This window comes from Ornithodoros turicata, chromosome 3 (assembly GCF_037126465.1).
Source record: "Ornithodoros turicata isolate Travis chromosome 3, ASM3712646v1, whole genome shotgun sequence".
In the NCBI taxonomy this organism is placed as follows: domain Eukaryota; kingdom Metazoa; phylum Arthropoda; class Arachnida; order Ixodida; family Argasidae; genus Ornithodoros; species Ornithodoros turicata.
The window spans coordinates 42,595,451-42,618,361 of record NC_088203.1 but is presented as its reverse complement, the minus strand read 5'-3'; the positions used below and the strand labels follow the sequence as shown (position 1 = coordinate 42,618,361).

The 22,911-nt window shown below is 44.4% G+C and overlaps 2 protein-coding genes and 1 pseudogene across 2 annotated transcripts; 1 reads left to right on the top strand and 2 right to left on the bottom strand.

Moving 5' to 3' along the window:
• Positions 1 to 204: 204 nt before the first annotated feature.
• On the bottom strand, positions 205 to 10,966 carry LOC135389387 (uncharacterized). Its single transcript, XM_064619442.1, has 10 exons — positions 10,698 to 10,966; positions 10,179 to 10,285; positions 9,877 to 10,109; positions 9,490 to 9,574; positions 9,217 to 9,371; positions 8,892 to 9,116; positions 8,657 to 8,831; positions 8,416 to 8,489; positions 7,996 to 8,235; positions 205 to 399 (listed from the first exon to the last, which is right to left on the bottom strand). Exons 6-10 carry the CDS (start codon positions 9,045 to 9,047, stop codon positions 205 to 207), a joined length of 840 nt encoding a protein of 279 aa, XP_064475512.1. The 5' UTR covers positions 9,048 to 9,116; positions 9,217 to 9,371; positions 9,490 to 9,574; positions 9,877 to 10,109; positions 10,179 to 10,285; positions 10,698 to 10,966.
• An 864-nt stretch (positions 10,967 to 11,830) lies between these two features.
• LOC135389386 (uncharacterized) lies at positions 11,831 to 13,477 on the top strand. The gene has a single exon (XM_064619441.1). It carries the CDS (start codon positions 11,831 to 11,833, stop codon positions 13,475 to 13,477), a length of 1,647 nt encoding a protein of 548 aa, XP_064475511.1.
• A 7,942-nt stretch (positions 13,478 to 21,419) lies between these two features.
• On the bottom strand, positions 21,420 to 22,911 carry LOC135389385 (uncharacterized; annotated as a pseudogene).

Sequence of the window (22,911 nt, the reverse complement as noted above, 5' to 3'; positions counted from 1 at the left end):
ACGACAGAAGGAAACAATCCAAGCGACTCTTGGTTTGTGTCCTTCTATCTGTCCTCGGTTCTGCGTCGTTTTCCGCGTAATGGCTTCCGGAAATCTTTTCTAAAAAACATACACGTGTGCATTGACACAAGGAGACTGGATGTGGAGTAGAGGTATGCAGCCTTACTTTTTTCGAAAATCTGTGAGCACAATGCAGTTTGCAGCTTAAATGTTTTTTCTCAAGACGTCGTTTTGCTTCTTTATCCTTTGATATTTTTGTTGAAGTTCCTTCACTTGCTTCTTAAGTCCTACTTCCTTATCGTCCGAGGAATCAATGCCCTTTAGGAGACGATTATGATCCTGTGCATCCAGGAAAAGTCTTCGTTTCTGCCCCTGTGTAACATTTCTTCGCTGAGGCTCCTGAGTGAAAGGCAATGTTATTAGTAGACCGCGGGTTTATATGCAGTAAAGAACCTCGAAATATGCATGTAAATCTGCTGCAAGTACCGTGAAACCATGCAATGAAATATGCAACAGCAATCAACTTTGCAATATGTCTATTCTACCGTTAGCGTTACTACAGTCATGTCTCGATTATCCGGACATCTCTTCAGTCGTCCATTTTCGTCCGGATAAAGAATTTCTGGACAGTCGAACTGCGCAGCTTGTTACATTAAGTTATTTTCGTCCATTTTTGTAGTGCTCTACAAGGATTGCCAACAGCGCACAAAAGTAAAATTTCCTTAGTAGCACAACATTGGTAGCCAAGAACGATAGGTCAAATGGCACTGCAAGAACTATGTCAGTCACATCACCACTCGTGGCAACAGACCACACGTAGAAATCACACCGTTGTCTTCCAGTGCACAGTATTTGGAATTGCACCTGCATGAAGTACCCATTAGGTCCATCCTTAGAAAGAACATAATTCTCGTCGATGAGCCTCACATCGTATTTGCGTTTCGCAATCATTCTCTTGCAATTTTCGACATGAGGGCACATCTGGGCACTTGATCTCGAGGACAGCGGCTTTACGTTCGATTATGCCGTCGGGAGAGGCGGTAAGGCATAAGTAATCTTCGCTGACGAAAATTCTACACTTCACAACGTGGAGCCCAGTGCTAGCCATAAACCGTTCACGGGCTGTATTTTCACACGCTTTGCAATGTTTCATAGCTGCATTCCCGAGGAATGACGGCATGGCAATGCCCTTTGCCGCCTTATCGTATGATGTTGTCTCCTTTTTTTGGCATCATCTCGACATTCGATGCTGTGAGCTTCAAGCGACGTGCTGCATGCCACAGTTCACTGTCCTGGCCTCATGTATTGTAGTCAAGTGCGGATATTGCAGTAGGCGATAGCACAACGTAGTTGTCATAAACCGTGCCACGTGGCGACCAACTGTGCGGCAGCTCATCTTCTGCATCATGGCTTGCATGGTCACCTGAGCATAATGGCCAATGTTCCATACGTGGTGACGGAACACGTTTCATATTTCCTTGCTCTTGATTCCGTGGAGGAGGGAGAGGGGGGGGAGGTACCGTTCGGAAGTGTTCCTAAATGAAAGAGAAATTAGTTTGAGCACAATGGTCAGGTAGTTTCAATTAAAAAATTCAGAGTGGTTCACAGGGTATCTAGTAGATATGTCATGACATGTTAATCCGAAATTCGTAAGGGTTTCGCCGCTAGAGGGCCCCAAGTTTTCGGCGTGAGCAAGAACCATGTTCACTTTGGTACCGTAGTGCTCCGGTTCTACTTGGCCTTATTATGATCTTTGTTGTCAATGCGCCATTAAACTCCAATCATCATCATCCAATCATCATCATCATCTACTTGGCCTAGAAAGCTGAAAGTTGAAGTAATGGCTTTGAAACGGGTCGCTTAGAAATGAACCAATCGTCAATAACGTGCAGCAAGCGGTGGCAACAGGAGCATCTTTGCAAGCAAGGCGAGAACTTACAAATTTTGATAATTTGTATTGAAAACTTCGCTGCAGCTAGAGACGCGAAAGTTTGCACGGGGACAGTGCACGGAAGCACTTCAGAAAAAGTATGATCATCATTATCAGCAAGTTTAGTGCAGTAAAACTGGCGTTAATGTGCGAAAACACTCACATTGAAAAACTCATATTTCAGGGTAAAGCCCCGCACGGGACGACTTTTCAGGACCCGCCCCGTGCCCGGACCTTCATATTTTTATGCGGCCCGGCCCGGCGACTCGGCGAGTAGATCCCGGCCTAGTACTTCCAGCCGCGACGTACGCGTTGCCTGAGCTTATCAAACAAATTCATAAGTAAATTTATGAGAAGAGAAGACAAGGCCGCCAACATAGAAGTGCTGGCGGTATAACATCGTAACAGCATGAGACCAAATTAAATCCAGAACGCACCATATTGCTGCTGAGCGCTATAAAGACACGAGGACATAAGAAAGGAACACAACACATCCGCTATATGTGCGCAATATGGTCTCATACCAACATGGCCACATTTCGTCACTCTTCCAGAACGCACGCGGGCATGGGCGTTACGTTACACTATCAAGTTTTTGCGGAGCTATAGGATGCTGTCAACAAACACCTTCTCCCAGTCTATATACCTCTCACCAAGCTTTGCCAACGTGATTGTGAAATACGTGAGGAGTGTGGAGCAATGTGATGTGGCCAGGCCCCCATAGCTCTTCGCGGCTCTAAAAAAATGTTTGCACGTCATAAACACGTGGTATTACTCCGTCAGGCATCATAGTTGATACCCATTGGCCGAAGGAGATTCCGCTCTCCGCGATTGGTTGGCAAAGTTTCAAAAGAGCATTCTTTCGCGGGCTGCCGGTCTGGTGGGCAGTTACGAGTAGAGAAGACAGAGAAGCGGCAGGGCGGCAGCGGCGTCTCAATGATGTCAGTTGACAGCACCGTATGACCGCATTGTTCAAAGAGAAGTGTCGCAGATTTATTCGTGTGTCAAAGTGACTCAGCGCGTGTTGTGACGTTTCCCGACACAAGTATCCTACGTACGAACGGTCTCTCGAGTTCAGAACTGGAATGCAGTGGTGAGCTGACGCCCGAGGAACACTTGTGAGCGCCGTCGTATTTTTAAATGCAGTGCCAGTGGAGGCAGAATTCAATGTCCGTGCGATAAACATTTCCCGCTTCGTTGTAACCTTCGCACTGCAACCAACGAAAGGAGATGCTCACCGTGAAATCGCATGCACTCGTGTGAGCGTCGCTCGCTTCTAGGAGTAGACTGTGTGTGTGTTTTGCGAGTTCGAACTTGGTCAACGAACGCAACGATTTGGACTCTGTAGACACGGTGAATATTTGTCTCAGACTATTGAGTCAGTACGTTGTTTCAAATAAATGTGTATTTTGTCCAAAATTTGCTTTGTTGTATTGGAATACGGAATAACGAGCGTCAGGCATGAAAACCAGTAAAAGTAAAAGCCGATGGTAGCCAGGACCGGGCCGAAAGGCGAGCCAAACTGGGAGACTCCTGATTAGCCGAATGGTAGGCATCATAGTCCATTTTCATTGGTTGCATGCCCAGTGTTGCCTGAATTATCTCAAACTATGGGCTCTATGGCGAGCTGTGGGAGCCTGATGTGGCTTTGAGAATGTTCTAGAGGGTCGAATCATACGCATAACCCAGTGTCCCTTGCTTGTTTTTGCAAATACTATGCACAGGAATGACGCAAGCGCATGATGATATGAACTAATAGTCCTTCATTGTGTAGAATTAGCTGCGTGACCCGGCCGAGCCTGACTCTCGGAAAAATGTTTGACGGCCCGGCCCGGCCCTCGGTGCCGGCATATTTTGTAGTCCCGGGCTCGTCCCGGTTCGGAGCACACAACCAATAAGAAGCCTGGCCCGCGGGCTGGGTTGGGATACCGGGTCCGTGCAGGGCTCTATTTCAGGATGATCGTTCTCCATGTCCCTAACAAGGTAGGAGAACACGGATTTCATAGAAATTGGGACGATGATGTCCGGAATGCCTATGCCAGAAATTAGGTAGGTACTTTTTGTTAAATTGAAATCATGATTTCTTTTTTTTGTTGTTGTTGTTGTTGTACGACGTACTTTGCACACACAGTTCACGCCGCGATCACGACCAGTAATGACTGTATGCCCGTCAGCATTTTTTTATCATGAGGGGAAAGGAAACTTGGACAGAATACATTAAGCAAAAGAAAGGCACATTTAGCTGCTGTTTTTCTAGCACCTCCGTTTTTGAGCCAAAGGACAGATGTGGCTAAGCCCAGGATGTAGCGACATGGGGAAACAAGAATAGACGGTTAGATATGTTTATCGTGTGAAATCCCAGTACAGATGTCTGCAACAACGAATTTCAATGGTGTTAAGCCATTAACACACTCATTGGTTCACAATATTGTATTTTGCAACGCATGATATACCTGTCGAAAACGCATGAAGCTGTTTTCTTTCTTTCTTTTTTTTTTTTTTCTCACGGAAAACGACGTCGGCATTGCAGGGATGCAGGACCGTGTTACCGTGGAAAAGCAGTGGAATTTTCATTTTCTTGTGCCTGGTACAGTGATGGCCTTTCTGTATCTCGAACAAAGAATCTCGCCTTCCACTTCGATTTCCTTCTTCGGCACCCATACCGGAATCATGTTCTCCAGTGATTTCCCCGGGAGTTCACCATATATTGAGAAGTTACCCGTCAAAAAGAACTCGTTACAAGTTAAGTTACCGTGTGCAAAATATAACTAAGTTAATAACGAAGTTCTTCAGCCTGAAATGTAACTCGCAGTTACTGAGTTACTTAAAAAAAGAACGAGTCACTTCCAAGTTACTTCGGACACAAAATAGTATTACGGAGGTGCAGCGCGCGTGAGCAGTTGAGTTAGACATTGAGTTGCCTGCGGAGGAGTGCAACATGTTTAGATCGTTTTCGTTTATGTCCAACAATAGTCCTCTCCCTGTTTGTAAACAAATGACGTCATAGCGTTCGACAGCGCCACAAATTTTGTAGAATTGAACTACGCTTGGAGCTAGAGGTGAACAAGGTCGCGTCCGAAAGCCAGTGTCTTGAGGGGATTACGATATGGGCCTTTAAAGGAATACAGAGGGCCTTCCAAAAAATTCCATATTAAGACGTCTGATGATAGTGTGTGTGTCATTTTATCGAGTGGCGCTAAAGGTTTTGATGTGTGCAATTTGTTTCCCAGAAAAAGACTGACATAAACATGGCTCCGCGCGTTCACCACTCCAGCTATAACGAGGATGAGGAAGTATGATGTCACGTCACCGATGACGTTATAAGGAGAACGCGTTCTGGTTCGCCGGTCAGTAGGGGGTCAGCGCCTTGTCCCTTTGCAGCCGTAAACCAAGCAAGTTCTCCCGGAGCACTGGGGATAGAAGGAGCGGCCGAATTATTACCGAGCCAGGAGAAGGGCTTTTTCAGAACCCCGAACAGCCGAGTAGCAGACGACACCGGAGTAGCAGACATTTCTCTAGGCCAGTCAACGAGAGTTCTCCTTATGGCGTTAGCGCGAGGTTCCAGGCATATCACAGGCTAGTACTGCTCTTCACCGCCGTTGCGCACGGTCGCTTTCTGCGGCGTACTTTAAATTCAATTTCTGCGATAATTATGACTCTGTGGTGTGAATTACTTCGCATGGTACATCTTACTGGCCTACTTAACAGTTTTATAGGAAGAAAACAGGGTGTTAAAAATGACTTCTGTGCTACTTTAAAGGAACGCGACCCTCGGTCCTGCTTTTCTTTCCATGGGAGGCTGCGAACAAGTGCCCGTTCGTGGAACCCAGCCCGCTCCCTCTGAGTTGTTTCGGTTTCAGTCTGTCTACCAATGTCATGATGACGTTTCTCTGGTAGAGGTCTATCCGAACGCTTTGCATGTTACACAGTAAACTTTTCTACACTATTTCGGTGTAAATGGCTTGTCCCATGGCGCACACCTTTTTGGTGTTGCCTTTACACCAGAATGAAGGGTGTCATCCAAAACACTCTTTACAGCAGTGTATGCAACAAAAAGCTCTGTTACAAATGGTGTGTTCTCCGAATAACTTTTTCTTGGAGTGTTTTTGTTTTAAAACACCATTTGTTCAAGTGTGTTTTGTGAAGTATACTCCCATACGAAAGGTGTAATGGCGTATTTCGCATATACATGGACGTGTACTCGCAGATGCACCCTTGCTGTTAATAGTATTGTAATATCGCACTCCAAGTTCACGGCTCAGTCCAGGCAAAAAAGATCAGAAGTCACTGCATTTCTTTTATTATAAAGTGTAAAGTATCAATTTTACAGACAGCAAGAACTGAAAAACTGCTGAAGCTTTCATTCATCGAAATGGAGTAGGACAAATGAAAAGACAAAAATAAACACACAAACGAGAGGGATGTTAGCAAGACAGTAACTTCCACTACACAGTTCACACTCAACTAAGTGAGAGAGAGAGATTATGGGTTTAATGGCACAAAGGCAACAAAGGCCATAGAGTGCCAAAACTACGGTGAGTATGTGAGAGATGATTATGGGAGAGATGATGATGTGTTTGTGTGTGTGATGTGACTAAGTGTTTTTTGGTTTACAATGTGAAATGTAATGTGGTTGTGCTGCACAAACCAATAAAACAGGTTGTGGCTAAATCCTGCGTACCTCTCCACTGAATATACGTACAAACAGCAAAGCACAACCAGCTAACTTTAACTGTCAGGTGTGGCGATCTGTGTTTTAAAAGTGGCCCAAGCCTTTTCTTTTTCTAGGCTTGATGCTACGGTTATTGTTTGCAAAGAAACTTACGTTGGTGTAGTGGTATAATGCACTATGGCACAAGTACACTAAAGACATTTTTTGTAGTACCTGTGCCATGGTGCATTTTGCCACTACATCATCACAGGTCTCTTTTCAAACAATAACCGAAAGATGAAGCCTAGAGAAGAAGAACAAAAAATGCCTGGGCCACATTTGGAATGCAGATCACCACAGGGCTCTTTGCAGTTACTGAAACGGGGTAGAGCATAAATGAAATGTACTGACATTTAAAACACAGCGATCTTACACAAACAGGAAGTTTTTCTTCGTGCTTATGACGTAGTGGTGCTGCACAGAACAATAAAATAGGTGGTGCATGACTGCGGCATGCTTCTCCATTGAACACAAACATAAACAACAGTAAAGTATCGTGTAGTGATCTCTATTTCAAAAATGGCCCACAGTTATTTTTGCTAAGCTTGATCTCGCAGTTATTCTTTGTCATGACAAGTGCACCACAGTATAAGTACAGCGTGGGTGCTATAAAAGGTGAGTCACATTTTCGCGCGTGTTGCGATACCTACTTGATGGACAGACTTCCGCTACCACAGAGGGCATAATTTGTGCCAGAAAAGGCTCAGAAAAAATCGTGGTTACCAGGCACTGCATAACAAAGTAAATTGAACCACGCAAACTTTCGTCTTCATGCATTTCTTATGCGCTATACCGATGTAAGCACGGCGCTCTGCTACTAGTTCAGTGCAGCTTCCGCCTAGGGGCGCTAGCGGCGTCGAAAGGGAAAACAAATTCGTGTCGGCTAGAGACCCTAGGCGGATGCTATAGACAACAATTTGCAGACTGCCGTGTTCACATCGGTATAGCGCATAGGAAATGCATGACAACGAACGTTTGCGTGGTCGTGTTGTTGTGCAATGCCTGGTAACCACGATTTTTTTGGAGGCTTTCCTGGCACAAATTATGCACTCTGTGGTAGAAGTAGTCTGTCCGTCAAGTACACTCTTAAAAATAAGGTTGTCGTAGTTACCACCTTTAAGGTTGTAAGTGGTTGGCACAGATTTTACAACCTTGTTAGTAACAGAAGGTAGTATTATGGTAGTAATATTACCTCTGACTGTTACTACCTAGGTTGTAGTGTTACTACCCAGGTTGTTTTGCGTCACTACCCAGTACGTTGCGCTGTTACTACCCAGGTTGTTTTGTGTTACTACCCTCAAGAGTAAACTTAGAACTCACAAAAAACATACTTATTTTTCGAGAGGGCAGTTACAATTCTTTGTGCTAGAGCACCTAAAGGTGTGTGCTTGAGACCAAAAAGGTACTCAAGCACACCTAACGTCCTTTTATTATCTGGGGAATATTGCATATCAAATACCCAATACACTTCTATCAATGATGCCACGCCGCTGACGATGTCGAGAACTTCAATTTCGAAGTCTTCAAACTGGACCTTGATGTTTTCAGCTTCATATATCTTCTCACCATGGTACAGCAAGCACGGATAGGCACCCTGCAGAATATGAAAAAATTGCATTTTTGCAGCGCACTTAGGTCTCACATCTGTCGCATATTTCTCGGTGTTAGAAAGTAACGATCGCATTTTTTGTTGTTTGCATTCTCCTTCCATGGGACAGTGGCTGTGCAAGGAACATAAAAAATAAAAAAATCTGGAAATTAAAGCAATACTCACACCACCCTTCAAGAAAGCTGGCTTCTCCTTAACAAGTCTTGGAAGGAAGCTGAGCACCCCAACCGCGAAACAGTCTGGACAAAATAGAAAAGTTCAGTTATGGAAAACTGTGTCTGAGACAGACTTAATGGGAGGTGCATCTAGTACAAAGTGGATTAGTGATAGGTAAACTGAACGTAAGCCCTAGAAAATTAATGGTTCACTAGAAAAATTTAAGAAAAAATCAGCATAAAATAATTACACTTTTGAGCGTCACCAGTCAGGCTGTCAAGTTCGGACTGGAAGTCTTCTAAGCTTTCTCTTGCAAGGCGACGGGACCTTAACATTTCTATGCATCTTTCTCCTGTGGCATTCAGGACATCAAGTAGCTTCTTATCTGCATCCAGCCCAGTGATTAAATGGAATTCCTGGTGGAGCTATGAACAAACACATTAATATTTTTAACGCATGCCACACTACATGCATAAAATGCATACCATATCTGGCAATGCGAGTGCTGGGTACTCAGCCAGGACTTCTCTCACGGATGGATGATTCTCTAAAATCCACTGACGCCTCTGCCGGAAGGTTGTCTTCATAGTGTCGCTAACTGTCTTCATGTTTGGCACAACGCGCTTTACTTCGTTCTTCATGAATTCTTTATGCCGATTGATGACTGTGGTGTTGTCACCTTCACCGACATTTCCAAGTGATTGAAGTGACTGGAAGATAGAAATACCACAACTAATCAATAATTATTTCCTTCATGAAATATAAATGAGATTCTCTAAAATATGTAGGCGTCAACAGAAGTGTGCCAACCAATAGCACACGACATGGCCGTTTGCACACATCAGGTGGGCTCGTGGCCTTCCTTTTCCGACCAAATTTTCTTTAGCCTCCTTCACCACTTCGACGCCACCCATTTCACGACGCAAATAGGAAAATCTGAACCTGAAACGCAGTTTCCACGAGTCCTGCAGGAATAGAGAAAGTATAGAGGATAAACATATATATGCACATTTATTCACAGTAATAAACTCATTTAGATATGAGGTTATTGCATGGGCATTGAAATAAAGGCAGTCTACGTACATAGCCAGTGCCCATTGAATCCCGTAACTGTGGGTACTGCAAAACAAGGGCCCTTGCAGCATCAGTGTAGAGGTTCCCTGGGTACCTGAAGATGGAAATGTGAATGAGAGATAGGCCTGGGAGTGTTGCTAATACATGAAAAAAATTCACAAAATGTGAAAATGCACTTACAGACGTAGTTTCAGTGAGAGAAATGCTTAGCTAAAGTACACGAGTCATTGTTCTGCGAATGCAAAACTATTAGGCAAATTGCTTAGTTGCCCGATCGGTCATATATGCCAAGACGTGCTTTTCTTTGGCACTACAGAGTGCAGAAAAAGTATGGGCCGCTCGAAGCAGTCCAAACAACGAATCCTTAATTTTTATGACTTAAACGTGTGCACTTACACTCCGTATGCTCTCAAATCTGTTGTCACCCACTCCACAATACGTGTTTGAAGACTGGCAGGTACTTCACCCTCTGTGACACTCCGAAGTGACATGCTTATATCGACAGAAACTTTAGGTAGCTTGTAGGTTTTGATTCTTGCTGGTGACTCCTCCACTGGACCCTCCTCCTCTGCTCTGGTCCCAGTACCAGCACTGTGTCTGAGCCTTCACTGTCACGCGTGTCCATAAAGCTGAAAAACAGCCAGCACACAAGGAGATCTGAAACGATTCCACCAATTTTGAGATGCACACTCACTTACCTTTGAGGCACTTCAGGCACGTTCGCTATTAACTTTAGTTTGTCGCCTGCTTGGACAACGTAATCCTCAGGAACGTCGACAAAAGTGTCAAATGTTGTATTGTACACCTGTTGAAAATAGTGGAAAGCAGTGAAGCTGTGAAAGCAGCAATGATGCAACACGTGAAAACATGGTGTAATTTAAAAGCGGTAAAAAGAAACCCTGCGCCGGGGACGAACAAAAAAAGGCGACACGCTACGCAACGTGTCTTTTTTGTTCGTCCCCGGCACAGTTTTTTTTTACCGCTTTTAAATGAATCACCGAACGGCCGAGTTTTTAACCCTTTTCGACATGGTGTAAGCAACCAAAACACCAGAACCGCGTTTGGGCCCTATGGGTGCCATAATAATGCAGTCCGAAAGTGCAAGTGGCGGGAATCAGGACAAACCACAGCTGATACAGAGAATGTGACAAGAAATGACTCGTCACGATACAACGGAGATACTTAGAGTCTATAATGCGGAAAATAACCATGCTCACCTCTAGTCGTGCGTTGCCGACTGCGTCTTTGAAGTCTGTCAGCTTCAGCGCATTCCAAACGTCATCTTCACCACGCTTTTCGGCGACAGTAACAACTTTGTTCCTACTCCCGTAAGCCACAAGACACTGCACACCACAACCTCGGAGAGAGTGGCCCTCGTCACTCATATCGTGCTTCGGAAGTGCAGTGCGGGCGGGCCTTATATATAATTGCAAAACGTCAAGAAAGTAAAACCAGTAAAACGGTTGCACTACACGTGCAGCAAGAACGCACAACAGCAGAATAGCTTGGATTGGACCGACTAGAAACAGGATATTAACGTAGCGATGCGCATGGCGATTGGAAGCAACGAACTGTAAGAGCGACAGCCCATTCAGTGACAAAATTCGTAAACGCACGCGCTCTCCCGAAATATACGACAAAAAGTCTTGAATTTGTCATACAAAATTTTAAATTTTCAGAAAAATGAACAGCTTGTAACAACATAGAATTAGTCTGAACATCAAACCACGAACCCACCAACAAAGCCAACATCCTTGTTTTCGCCACCCCTTTATCTGCCTCCAGGGGGCTGAGGGAGCGAGCAACTTTGTTTTGTTTTGTATGGTGCCGGTGTGGCGTTCTCGCGTTATAGCATGATGCAGGCCGTGTAAGCCAATTGGATATTTTAAGTTTGTGTTTTCTTTATTTGCATCGGTTTCATGATGTGATATAAGGGCACGTGAGAGCTTCCTACGGACTGTCCCAAGTGCGCTTCAGCGGACCGACACTTCCATGAGTCCAACAATGCACAGATGTTAGTTTTGTTCGTTTTCGTCAAAGAAGTTTTCGAGAGTTGTGACACACATAGGAAGACTCCACAGCTATGGTACCCATACGTTTGCTTGCGGTATTAGGGGTTGTACTAGGAGGTATAAAGCATTCGATGGCTACAGACGACACCTGTACCGGTACCATCGACACTTCTTGGAACTGGGCGACAAAAGGACAGCCACACACAATTCTGGCAGTGTTGCCGAAGAAACAGCTACTGCGTCGTATGAGTGTCCCCAAATGAACTCGGAAGGTGACTATACTGATCAAGAGGACAGAGCCATCGCTCCACGAATTCGTTGCTAACTTGAAAAGGCAAATGGTTCTCTTGTTCTTTCGCATGGCAGAAGTCCACAAGATACCACATAGCACCACTGAAACGATATTCTCTGATTTCAAGACGGTGGTGAAAAACATTCTTTTCAACTTCGCCACAGAGATAAAACGAAAGACTCATCAAGAAGGCGACGGTACAAGCCAAGAAATTGACACGCTTCAAAACTGTGACTTTATAGAAGAAGTGTTTGAATGCACCAGCAACAAATACCAACGAGAAAAATATGCAAAGGAAAACATGCCTTATGTCAGGCCACAACAGCTGTCTCTTGAAGATGGTGGAAATTTTCAGTATATTCCGGTGATCAATGTATTGCGCAACCTAATGATGTCGGAATACTTCTGTGCTCACCTGAGCGATTTCGCTGCAGACCAAAATGAAGGAACACATTTTTATGACTTCCGTGATGGGTTGCTTCTCAAGAACAAGATTAGTGATTTACTACAAGGGGGCTCTCAATTCACTCTTTTCTTCCTGATCTACACTGACGAGGTTGAAATAGCTAACCCTCTGGGACCGAAACGTGGACAGCACAAACTCATAGTTGTGTATTTAAGCGTACTCAACATTCATGCAAAGTATAGATCACAACTGAGCAGCATTTTCGTGGCAGTGGTGGCAAAGTACAAATATGTGCAGCGGCATGGCCTGGCCAGAATCATGAAGCAGCTCGTGGATGACTTGCGTGTCCTTGCTGATGTCGGATTTACTGTGCAGCACAGTGGCAACACCGTGAGAGTTCGCGGGTTCGTTGTGGCCTGCTGTGGAGACAACTTGTCACTGAACAAGTTGGGGGGCTTCAACACCTCTTTCAGCAAGGGACATTCCTGCCGTTGGTGTCTTGTTTCAATGGAGGACATACAAGCAGTTTTCCACGAAAAGAACGTGCAGCACCGAACAATGGACATGCACATGAGTCACGTGGCGGCAGCTCTCAGTGACTCTAACCTTTCTAAGAGACTTTATGGCGTGGGAGAGCAGTCACTACTGTTAGGCATACATTACTTTGACTTGAGTCTTCAGCTTCCACCTGACCTCATGCACGATGTACTTGAAGGAGCTATTCCACATGTTCTTCGTGAGGTACTAAATGGGCTGATCAGTGATAGTGTGATATCGTTTTCGGATCTGGACAGGGTGGCAACGTTTAATTATGGCCATCATGAGAAGAAACAGAAGCCAGAACCCTTAACAAGACATTTTGTGCAAGGTCAAACAGGGTACAAAGGAACTGCTTCCCAGAAGTGGTGTTTGTTTTACGTATTCCCGCTTGTGTTTGCAGAACTCATCCCCGAGGGCAATGAGCACTGGGAAATTTATCTTCAGTTGAGAGGCATAGTGGAAATAATTTTTGCAGATGAATTGCTAAAAGACTACTTGGCCTATCTCCAAGATGAGATTAGGCTCTTCCTTTCTGCCTTCTCTGCAATGTATCCTGGTAAAATGATACCGAAGATGCATTTTCTACTCCACTATCCTCGGGTTATCAGTGAACTGGGCCCGTTGAAGCAGTATTGGTGCATGCGCTTTGAAGCGAAGCACCAGTACATCAAAATGATTGCAACACCAGAGCTTCAAAAATATTTGCTACTCAGTAGCAGCGAGGCACCAGCTCTTGCAGAGCATTGAATTTGCAAACCTAGATGTTGACACTGGCATTGAAACAACAAAAGGGAAGCCAGTTCGAAGGGGTGATCTGCCAGAGTGCACACATGAGGCATTTACGACTGATGTGCCAGTCTGGGAAGTTGCTTCTGCAAAAGTAGATCACAACACCTACAGGAGACGGGACATCGTTCTGCTGCATAAAGGAGACTTTCCAACATTTGCACAGATTTTGGCACTATGTGTGCACTGCGGCACTTTGTTCATTGTAATTGATCAGATGAAAACAATAGTATTTAGGCGGCATCGCTGGGCTTATACTGTGTATAAAACAAATGAAGAGAAAGTTGTGCGATCATGCGAGCTTGCTTCACACCGAGTGCTTGATTTATGTACCGACTCCGAGATCATGATGAAGCCAGGAATGATGTTGCCGGGGTAAATTACTGCAGCATTGGCAACAAAGGAGGGAAAGTCAGTTATCTGCCCCTTAAGTGACTGAAAAATCACGATGTTTGTACAGTCTTTTGTCTGTTAAATTAATGAATGTAAATAGATACCTGTGTCTTTTAGCAAAATATTATGTAGTGCATGCTAAATAGCTTTTTCGTTCATCAAGATATGTGTGTGCAAAGCTTCGTTGGAGGGTCTTCCTTATCATCAAGGGGATCAATATATTGTTTGTTTGTTGTATTGCAGCCATAATAGTAAAACGCAAACGTAATTTCTCTTGTTTGGTGTTACAAATCTGGAAATCTCATTTCTTATGTGGTGGTAAAATAAAGCAGAGATGTATCTTCTTACACAACTGGTCTCCTTCCTTTGTGCCTAAAAAGTATATGCGACCTTCATTTAGTCACATTTGTTTTTCACAAGTTGTGTCATAACTGCTATGAAAGATTAAAATTTACGGCATGACTTATTAACAGGATCAAATTTCAGCTTCTTCATGCAGTTACTACACATAGGTTGTAGTCGTCACCGTTTTACTACGTCCACTAGTAACCACAGCAGTTACTACTTGGAAGCACGCATAGGGTTGTAAATAGCTAGTAACTGCAATACAAAGGTAGTAACAGAGTTGTGAAGGTTGTAAAAGGAGCAGTTTACTACGCTTTTTCAACCTTATTTTTAAGAATGTAGGTATCGCGCCACGCGCGAAAATGTGACTGACCTTTTAGAGCACCCACCCTGCACATTACACACAAAAATGTGCTCACCACTTCATCGGAGGCTTCTAAGTAAATGGTAACCTGTATAACCCCATAATTAACAAATGCCTAGGCCACTTTTGGAAAGAGATCCCCATGCCCACCACTGCTCATATCTAGAGTTGTACATCAGTGCGTTCAAAGTGCTTCCTGTATCTATTAAAAAACTTTATTACTGGTGCCCTAGCTCGCGAGTCTGACAGCTTTAAACAAAGTCGCTCGAGTAAACATAGCGTGTTATAGGGCTTGTTGCAAGACACTATCTGGAACAGCCAGTAAGCTGAAACAATAGCAGTCACCCCTTCCTGTACGTCTATAACCCGAAAAAGTGAAATTTTATCAACAAACAGGTGCATGTGTTGTGCTTCCTCGATGTCATTTCCTGTGAATAGCAGACACGGTGTGACAGGGAGTTGCTGATACTGTTGAAAACAATGCAGTCAGAACAGCGCACTAACGATGGTACAGAACACAAGCATCAAGAACACATGTAAAACATACATGGCAAAATGTTAAAAAAAACAAGAGAAAAAAAACAACAACAAGTGAACAACGAGTACATTGCAGTACCATCATGCAAGTAACTGCTCTTCCTGAGCTGTGGCTAGAGGTTCAACTATGGAGATGAAGCAGGAGTTACACATAAAAGGTACATACAGCATGTTCTTTAGACGTGCCGGGCCTCTGCACGCCAAATGGTCCAGGGGTGGCCTCTCGACACCTCCGAATTTCATGTGAATTTTTTAGGTTGTTCCTCATGACTCCGAAAGCAACAAAACACTGGTATTTCGTAACAAAATTTAACTTTATGGGTGCACAACCCCAGCGCTTCGCGAAAACATGTCATTCTGAGCAGACATTACGTCCCATGTAGTGCAAGGGGCACATCAGAAAGCGTCTTATTTGATAAAGGAGTTTGTTTTACCATATTTAGGCAAGTTTCACCATTGCACTCGACGGGCTCGACGCTTGTGCCACGGTCCTTTGATACCCTCTCTGGTCACGAAACTCCGCCGGAAAGTTAGCCTAGGGACCGGAGCTGCCGCGCGGCGGCTCCGGTCCCTAGGCTAACTTAGAGTCACTGTACCGGGGGAAGAGTACCGCAATCACTCTGCGTCGTCTGCTCCGGCAGCCATATTGCTTCCAAGCCGCCGCGGAGGGTGTGTTAGGATAGCTGTAGTTCATTGTTACATCGCGTCGCTTTCGCGGCTGCGCAACAGAACTTTTGTGACTTCCTGTGGTGGGACTTAGTTAATACTCAACGCAAAGACACACAAGCGTCACTACAGTGTTATTTGTCGTATTACGTAGTCAAGCGAGGAATTCTGTTGGGCATTATGTGTTCGCCGCTGAAAGGCACCGTCGAGTCTCGTTTAGCTCCATGGAGAAGTTCTTTCTTTTTTTTTCGCCTTTATTTCACCTGTTACTATAAAAACTATAGAGCTGGTACGTGCAGCTTCAGATTGGCATAAATAACTTCCATCAGTTTTATTCTCATTTCTCTTCGCAATTAGATTTCTATTTTACACGTTCAATCGCTATGCGCATGCCAACACTTTTTGATACGCATTTTGAATGCTGTGGATTGTTCTTCTGCAGCTCCTCATTTGTTCGTCGCAGCGCAAATCTGAGTCTGCACAATAAATATTCGTGTAAAAGTTTGTGTGCGACACCATGGCAGGCTGGAAAATCAAAGAAAATGGGCTCCACATCTTCTATGAGTTCCCCGGTAAAAATTCCTGTAGGTACCTGTGGGATTATGAAACCTACTGGACCCGAAGGAATTCGTAGGTACCTACAGGGCCTACAGGCCCCACTGGACCTGTAGGCTCCTACTGGACCTATAGTTTCCTATAGGACCTATGGATTTTGTGGACTCCCACGGGACCTGTAGGGTGCTGCGGGTACCTATAGAACCTGTGGGGTGCGGGTTCTCATAGGGCTATGGGGGATCCTCCTCGATCCATGGGTACCTACTGAGGAGGCTTGTGCAGGCACTAGCAGTGATGTGCGGTTCCACTGAGAACCTGCCTAACATGTCATGCAGCATACACAACCCCCATGTGATGTTATGTCTGTACCTCATGCAGAGAGACACTCGAATAATGGCTTCATGTTTTATTACTCATCTGGCCGGGGGACATTTGCCTGCTGCCTGGGCAGCCTCCTCAAATCATTAATTTTTTCGGCCAGGATCCGCTTGACCTTGTCAATGCTGGCGACGACTTTGTCGTCTGATTCCCCTTCAGACTTGAGCTTCCGCTTTAGCGAAGCTAAAAGACAAATACATCAAATTAGTGAGGAGCATGAGAGATTACGGTTCTGCAGTGATCACTACAAATGTGGCTATAAACAATCTGCAGATATTTTTTGTTTCTAAGAACATCAAATAATAACGAGAGCATTGCTAGGCACAAATGCGTCGGAGTCATCATGGCAGCCAGTAAAGTCAGTGCCCCCAATCTGTATGCCCAAAAGAGAACTATGCCTTCAAGGATACAACACAAAGGAAACAGCTAGCTTCCTGCCCAGGTAAATGAGGTATTAAAAGCACCGACTGAGTGGAGGTCACAGGGGAATGCAACATCAGAGCGCAATTATCTGATTTGGAAGGCAACTCATGGAACTGTTATGCGGCATGCAGCTGATTCCCCCAATTCCTTTGTTCATCACATACAGGACGCCTTTTTTAGACCACAACGGTGAGAGTTCTTCTTTTATCACTGCCTGAGTGAAGCGCTCTCTTGCCATTTAAAAAAGACACTGTATACAGCCTCGATTTCAGGTAATATGCCCAACTCTTGCTGTACAAACCTGCTGTGCCTATTCGACAACGCAGCACAGGGGAGGCAGGTGTATGCTACCCCTTTAACCCCAAACACGCCCCTTTTAACTGCTGCTATACAGAATACAGAAGGAACTCTGAGCAAAAACACGGATGGACGACACGAGCCAGATCCTCCTGTATCATGTATTAGAACCAACACTGTTTCATCTATCGTCACTTGCTATACAAAGTAATTCACGAGTGGCAGACCAAAGTGCTTCACAAAGAGAGCGATAAACAGAAACCGGAGGCCATCTTAGTAGAAACAGGTACTGCTGTTGCTGTGGCACCTTGTTTACAGCTGTGAAGCTCCAAATGACAAGAAACCATGTCTTTTGGGGGCAGAAGAAAGTGCACAGCAACTACATTTTCAACCAGTGAATAACAATTTTAGGGAATTTTAATTACAGTAAAATTAATTTGTGACACTGAACGGTGGAATGGGTGTAAGGAATGAAAAATATGTTGGCCCAGAGATCAAAATTGGCCCTAAGGAATTTGGGGGGACGCCACAGCACACAGTGGAAGAGACTAGAATTTGTACGTCACAGGCCTGAACGGGAATTCTTCAGGAAAATATTTCCGTGAATAACACGCACCGTTAGATAAGATGCAGGACCTCGTGAGAGCACTTTTTTACTGTATAGCGCGCACATTGTACACTGGAAAATATGGTTGTTGTATCTGTGCTGGCTTTTGTTTCTGCTTGGCATATGCTTTTGCTCGTAGCACTTTACTATATTGTGTTGCTTTTACTATAAGATACTCTCCATACCTTTAATGAACTCCACCTTCTTTGGCGTCAGTCGTGGCCGAGGGGCAGTCGTCCCTCCACGGTTGTTGTTGGACAGAGATCCCGTCACGCTGCGGTTGACTAGCTCATCTGTGCCCCAGACAGCCACAGCTAAATTCTTTACGAAGTGAGTTTCTTTTAACAGCTGCATGTCCTTCCACGTTTCAGCACCAAGCGTAAAATCAATGGCGTGGAATGTTATCTGGAAAAGGTAGAGTAAATCGTTACCATATACCATATTAGCTTTGCCTATGAGCACCAAGCTCACATGAGGTGGACGTAATACTTAAAATCCACTAACTTCGCAAATTTTGAGGAAAATGGGAACTTTCCACTTGCAAAGATTACGAGCACTGGGACCTGGGTACAGTGAGGTCTGCCATGCATCACATATGCTGAAGGCATGTTCTCCAGGATTGAATGCAATAAGGGTGCATCAATTTTTACCAGCTTATCCTATGCTTATAGGCTTTGCTTCTAATTCAGGCACTACTGATGAATGCACCTGAGTTAACACTGACGCCAAAGTTTGCTCCTCAGTAACTGTCCCGTTTACGGTTCATATTCCTGTCCTCGGCTCTGCTTACTTTTGCCACCAAACCCTTCTCCTCCCTTCTAACGTTCAAAGCACGTTAACTTCTTGAAAGTGACTGTCAGGGCTGGATGAGTTAATTTCCATTCACAAGTTAAATTTGTGCTTCATGACCGCTAAACAAGTGTTGATCACGGAAGCTATAGAAAAATACAGCTGACCCATTTAAGAAATTTAAAGTGACAGTCTCATACACTACCGCCCTCAAAAAAGTGACACCATTCGATTGTCCGCATCTGAAAACACAATACTGCAAATTTACTTGACGAATCACGTGACTGTATCTTAATAACCCACACGAAATAAACAGGAGTGACACAGCTCCCGTCTTCCGCTACGTCACTGTGGTGGGGAACCCAAGCTAATGCCTTAAGCAGATTATGCGGAAACATGATTAAATCATGGGGATAACTGGGGATTTTGTAAGTCCTTGATGTCTTCTTTTTATAAGGCAGCGTCCCTGTTTCATTCTGGTTCATTCTTAGACCGTGAAGTTTTAGGGTTAAATCCGATTTTCCCCCCTGAATTTGCACCCCGAATCGAGGTTCACAACTTCGAGGTTAAACCAGATTTCTACGCGCAAAACTGCATCTAAGCTAGGCACCACAAGGGAATGATGTACTAATTTCTCACAAAATATGCGGTTGACGTCCACTTCTGACACTCTGGATAAACGGTACAATGAACATTTATTCTACAATAAAACCAGATTTCTCCCCAAATTCAGTCTGATTCAGTCCTGCTTCCTGAATTTGCATGAATTTTTTACACAAAGGTGCTGACCCCATTTTTACCCCCCGAATTAAAAAAAAATAAACCCCGAAAACTTTAGGCTCTATTCATTCTATCTGACGTTGTAAAGAGAGGGGGAAGTCAGAACATGTGGCATCTGGCCTCTATATTTCCTGTTTCCTCAGGTAATACTTGCTTATTCCGTGCAGGGACTTGACGGTTGTCTATCTCTTTAGTACTTTAATGTAAATTCAGTGGAGTTTTGAAATCCTGTGGCCACGAGACAGCCCCTTTAAGGGTTTTACAGTATTAAAAAAATATATAAAAAATTATAATGGCTAGATATATCATAATGTGATCTAAATAGGTTCAGTTTTCATGGAGCATCCCATGAATTGCACAACTCCACGAAATACCTTACATTCTGGGGCAGACCACAATTCTGTGAATTTTCATACCCGGGCTCCCCCTCGCAGGCAGATTTTCCCCTCAAACAAGTTTTAAGTGGTCCCCTTTTCCAAGCGATGCACTGTCAAACTCTATATAACCTTGTGGATTTTGCGCGAACCTCAGAACATTACCGCATGTGAAAGTGACCGTGCTGTAATTCTGTGCACCTCTTGCACAAAAAAATCTGTCACAGAACGACATGCGAAATGTCATTAAAATATAGAGGAGAAAGTGTTCCATAGCAGTCTGGCCGTACAGCATGAATTAAATAGGCTCATAATAGCAAGTAACCACTGTAATCACGAGTGTGTCTTGTTTGCCATTTGCGCGCAAGTGAGGTGCAAGGTGGGTCAGAAAGGATGTACATAAGGATATGTACCCATAATTTTGTAGAAGCTGTGGCATACTGAAAGCAGTGAACATGAAAACAAACACTACAAAAAATGCCTAAGAGCAGTTCCTCACCTGGCCATCAACTTCCGAGTGCTGCAGAATGCTGTGACATTCTTGCGAACCGTCTGTGTGTGTCATGGGGGTGGATGAGCTGCCCGCGTCTTTTGGCTGGTGCCCTAAATTGTCTAGGGATGAAATGATGGAACCCTGTAAGCTGTTGTGCACACACATACAATTGGTCCGGGGAACAGCTGCTTTGAAAGATAATAACGTTACAGTAATGCAGACAAAGGGTCAACTAAGTTACTGTCACCAGGCGGTCACTTTGTACTTTTTTAAAATGTATCGATGCAATCAGACACATGTTGCAAACTTCAAGTCTGCTTGCACAGTCTGTACGCACCCGAGGCTCCAGAACTGTAAAGCAGCCACAAGTGCGAATATACAGAAACAAATTGGCATACCTAGTCTCTGCACGAGAACCCTCTGTAGCTCGCGGTTGAGCTCTGTCACCTCCTCAAACTTCGCCTTGAGTTCCCGATGCTCAGATTTCAGCTTGTCATACTTCCTCGTCGCTCGCTCATACTGACGACTGAGTGCATCCTTTAACAGAAAACACAAACATGCGACATGAAAATTGGCAAACATCATCTCGTGCATTTACTTTACGAACGCTTAGGTTTCTGTATATATTACCAGAATAACGAGACAACAATCTGACACTTGGACTTGACACTTCATAAAAAACACTTGACAATAGGTTTTTCAGCACAGCATTTCACTGACAGGTCTCTAATCTAAGAGATATTCAGATACACATATTCATCGCAAGGACACAATTTGTGAAACAGTATGCAGAAGGTGGCTTCTTTCACTGTTTGTCTAGCAGTGAGCATGCCACGCCGTTCGAGAGTTATCATTACAGTGCAAAATTAATGAGAAATTAAAACAGGAGAACAGAAATTGGATTAAAGGAACAGGCTGGACCCCAACGGAGATTCAGATTCTGCCTGAATAACGTTCTCCTCCAGCCAAACATAATGTGTGTGCACGGAACAACTGAAAACGGAACAGTTTTCTAGAAATTGAGATTTATCGAATTTTGTTAAAATTAGAGTAGAGAAATTTCTCTACTTGGGTAATTCTCAGCCTGCCCATCAAAAGCGGTTCTTCACTCTTTCTGAAGTACCCTTCTGTACACTCTAGAAGACAGAGGACTTTCCTGGTTGGTGTGCAAAGCGATGGTTTGCTTGGAATATAATTTTTCAGGGCCAAAAGGCTTTGCGCTTGGCTAAGAGTGGAATCGATTAGAGTTCCCTTGCAGGTGTTGCAGAGGCTGTGCTTTTTCATTACGTTTCTTGCTACATACCCAGCTAAATACTCAAGTGACTGGTGCTCTTCTGGATCCAGGTTTTTTGCCTCCTCTGAGTCTGGCATGTTCATGCTTTGCAATTCTGCGGACAAGTCTGGCATCGAACACAGGAAGTCTGTCAATTGCACAGAGTCGTCAATGTCATAGGAGCCATGCTTGCTTGGCTGAAAAAACTGTCCTAGTGTGATAAGTCTCAGGGTATGCTTGAATTCTCTTGCTCGAGGAACTGGTGTCCTTGTTCTCACGACACTGAATAGATTTTCAAGGGCATCCTGGCAAACCGACCCAAAAGTAGAAACTTGAGACCCCTTTCCCTCACGTAACGTTCACGCAGATTCAGTGCTGTTGTAGTGGTGATGGTTACACCGGACTGAACTGGCTTCCGTGTTGGGTTGGTTCTATTTTTGTCTATAATGCTCAACTTCCTGAACATTTCCATAAACTCGAGGAGAAAGAGTTTCGCTTCTTTTCCTTTCTCTGGGCACATGTCACTAAGAGCCATTGTAGGTGTCCTAGACGTCATCAGCGAAAACTACTTGAACACTTGCTCAAGGAACCAGGCCGTTGTTAAGGCTGTGACATCAATCTTCCTGTGCTCGACCAACAGTTTGAGAGCTGCTGCCACGCTGTGACTGAACAGTGCACAGGCAGTGCTTACATTCATTTTGTCGAAGTGGTTTCCACTGAGATGTTTCAGTTTCAACCGTGGAGCAAGTTTGAGACTGTGTTTCTCGTCAATCTCACACAGTTCCCTGATGTATTTAAGAGAGACCTGCAGAAGATAATCGTAACCATAAGTCACCCAGCCTGGCATCGAAACTATCAGACGGCGCATGATGCTATGCAGCCAGATGATGAATTACCTCATTGGTTGGCAAGTTGTTCTTCCTGACTGTATCGGCATCCAGAAGTATTTTCTGCTGTCGGATGAGGTGCCCACGAAGATTCTTGAGCAAGTGAGGTGCATCAGCTAGGAAATGCAGACTGCGACCTCCCCCACACGGATGCGGACACATAGTTTTTGGGAGCCCATACCTTGTTGCACAAATGCTACACAGTCTCCAAATTGCCATGTTGCCACCACCCAT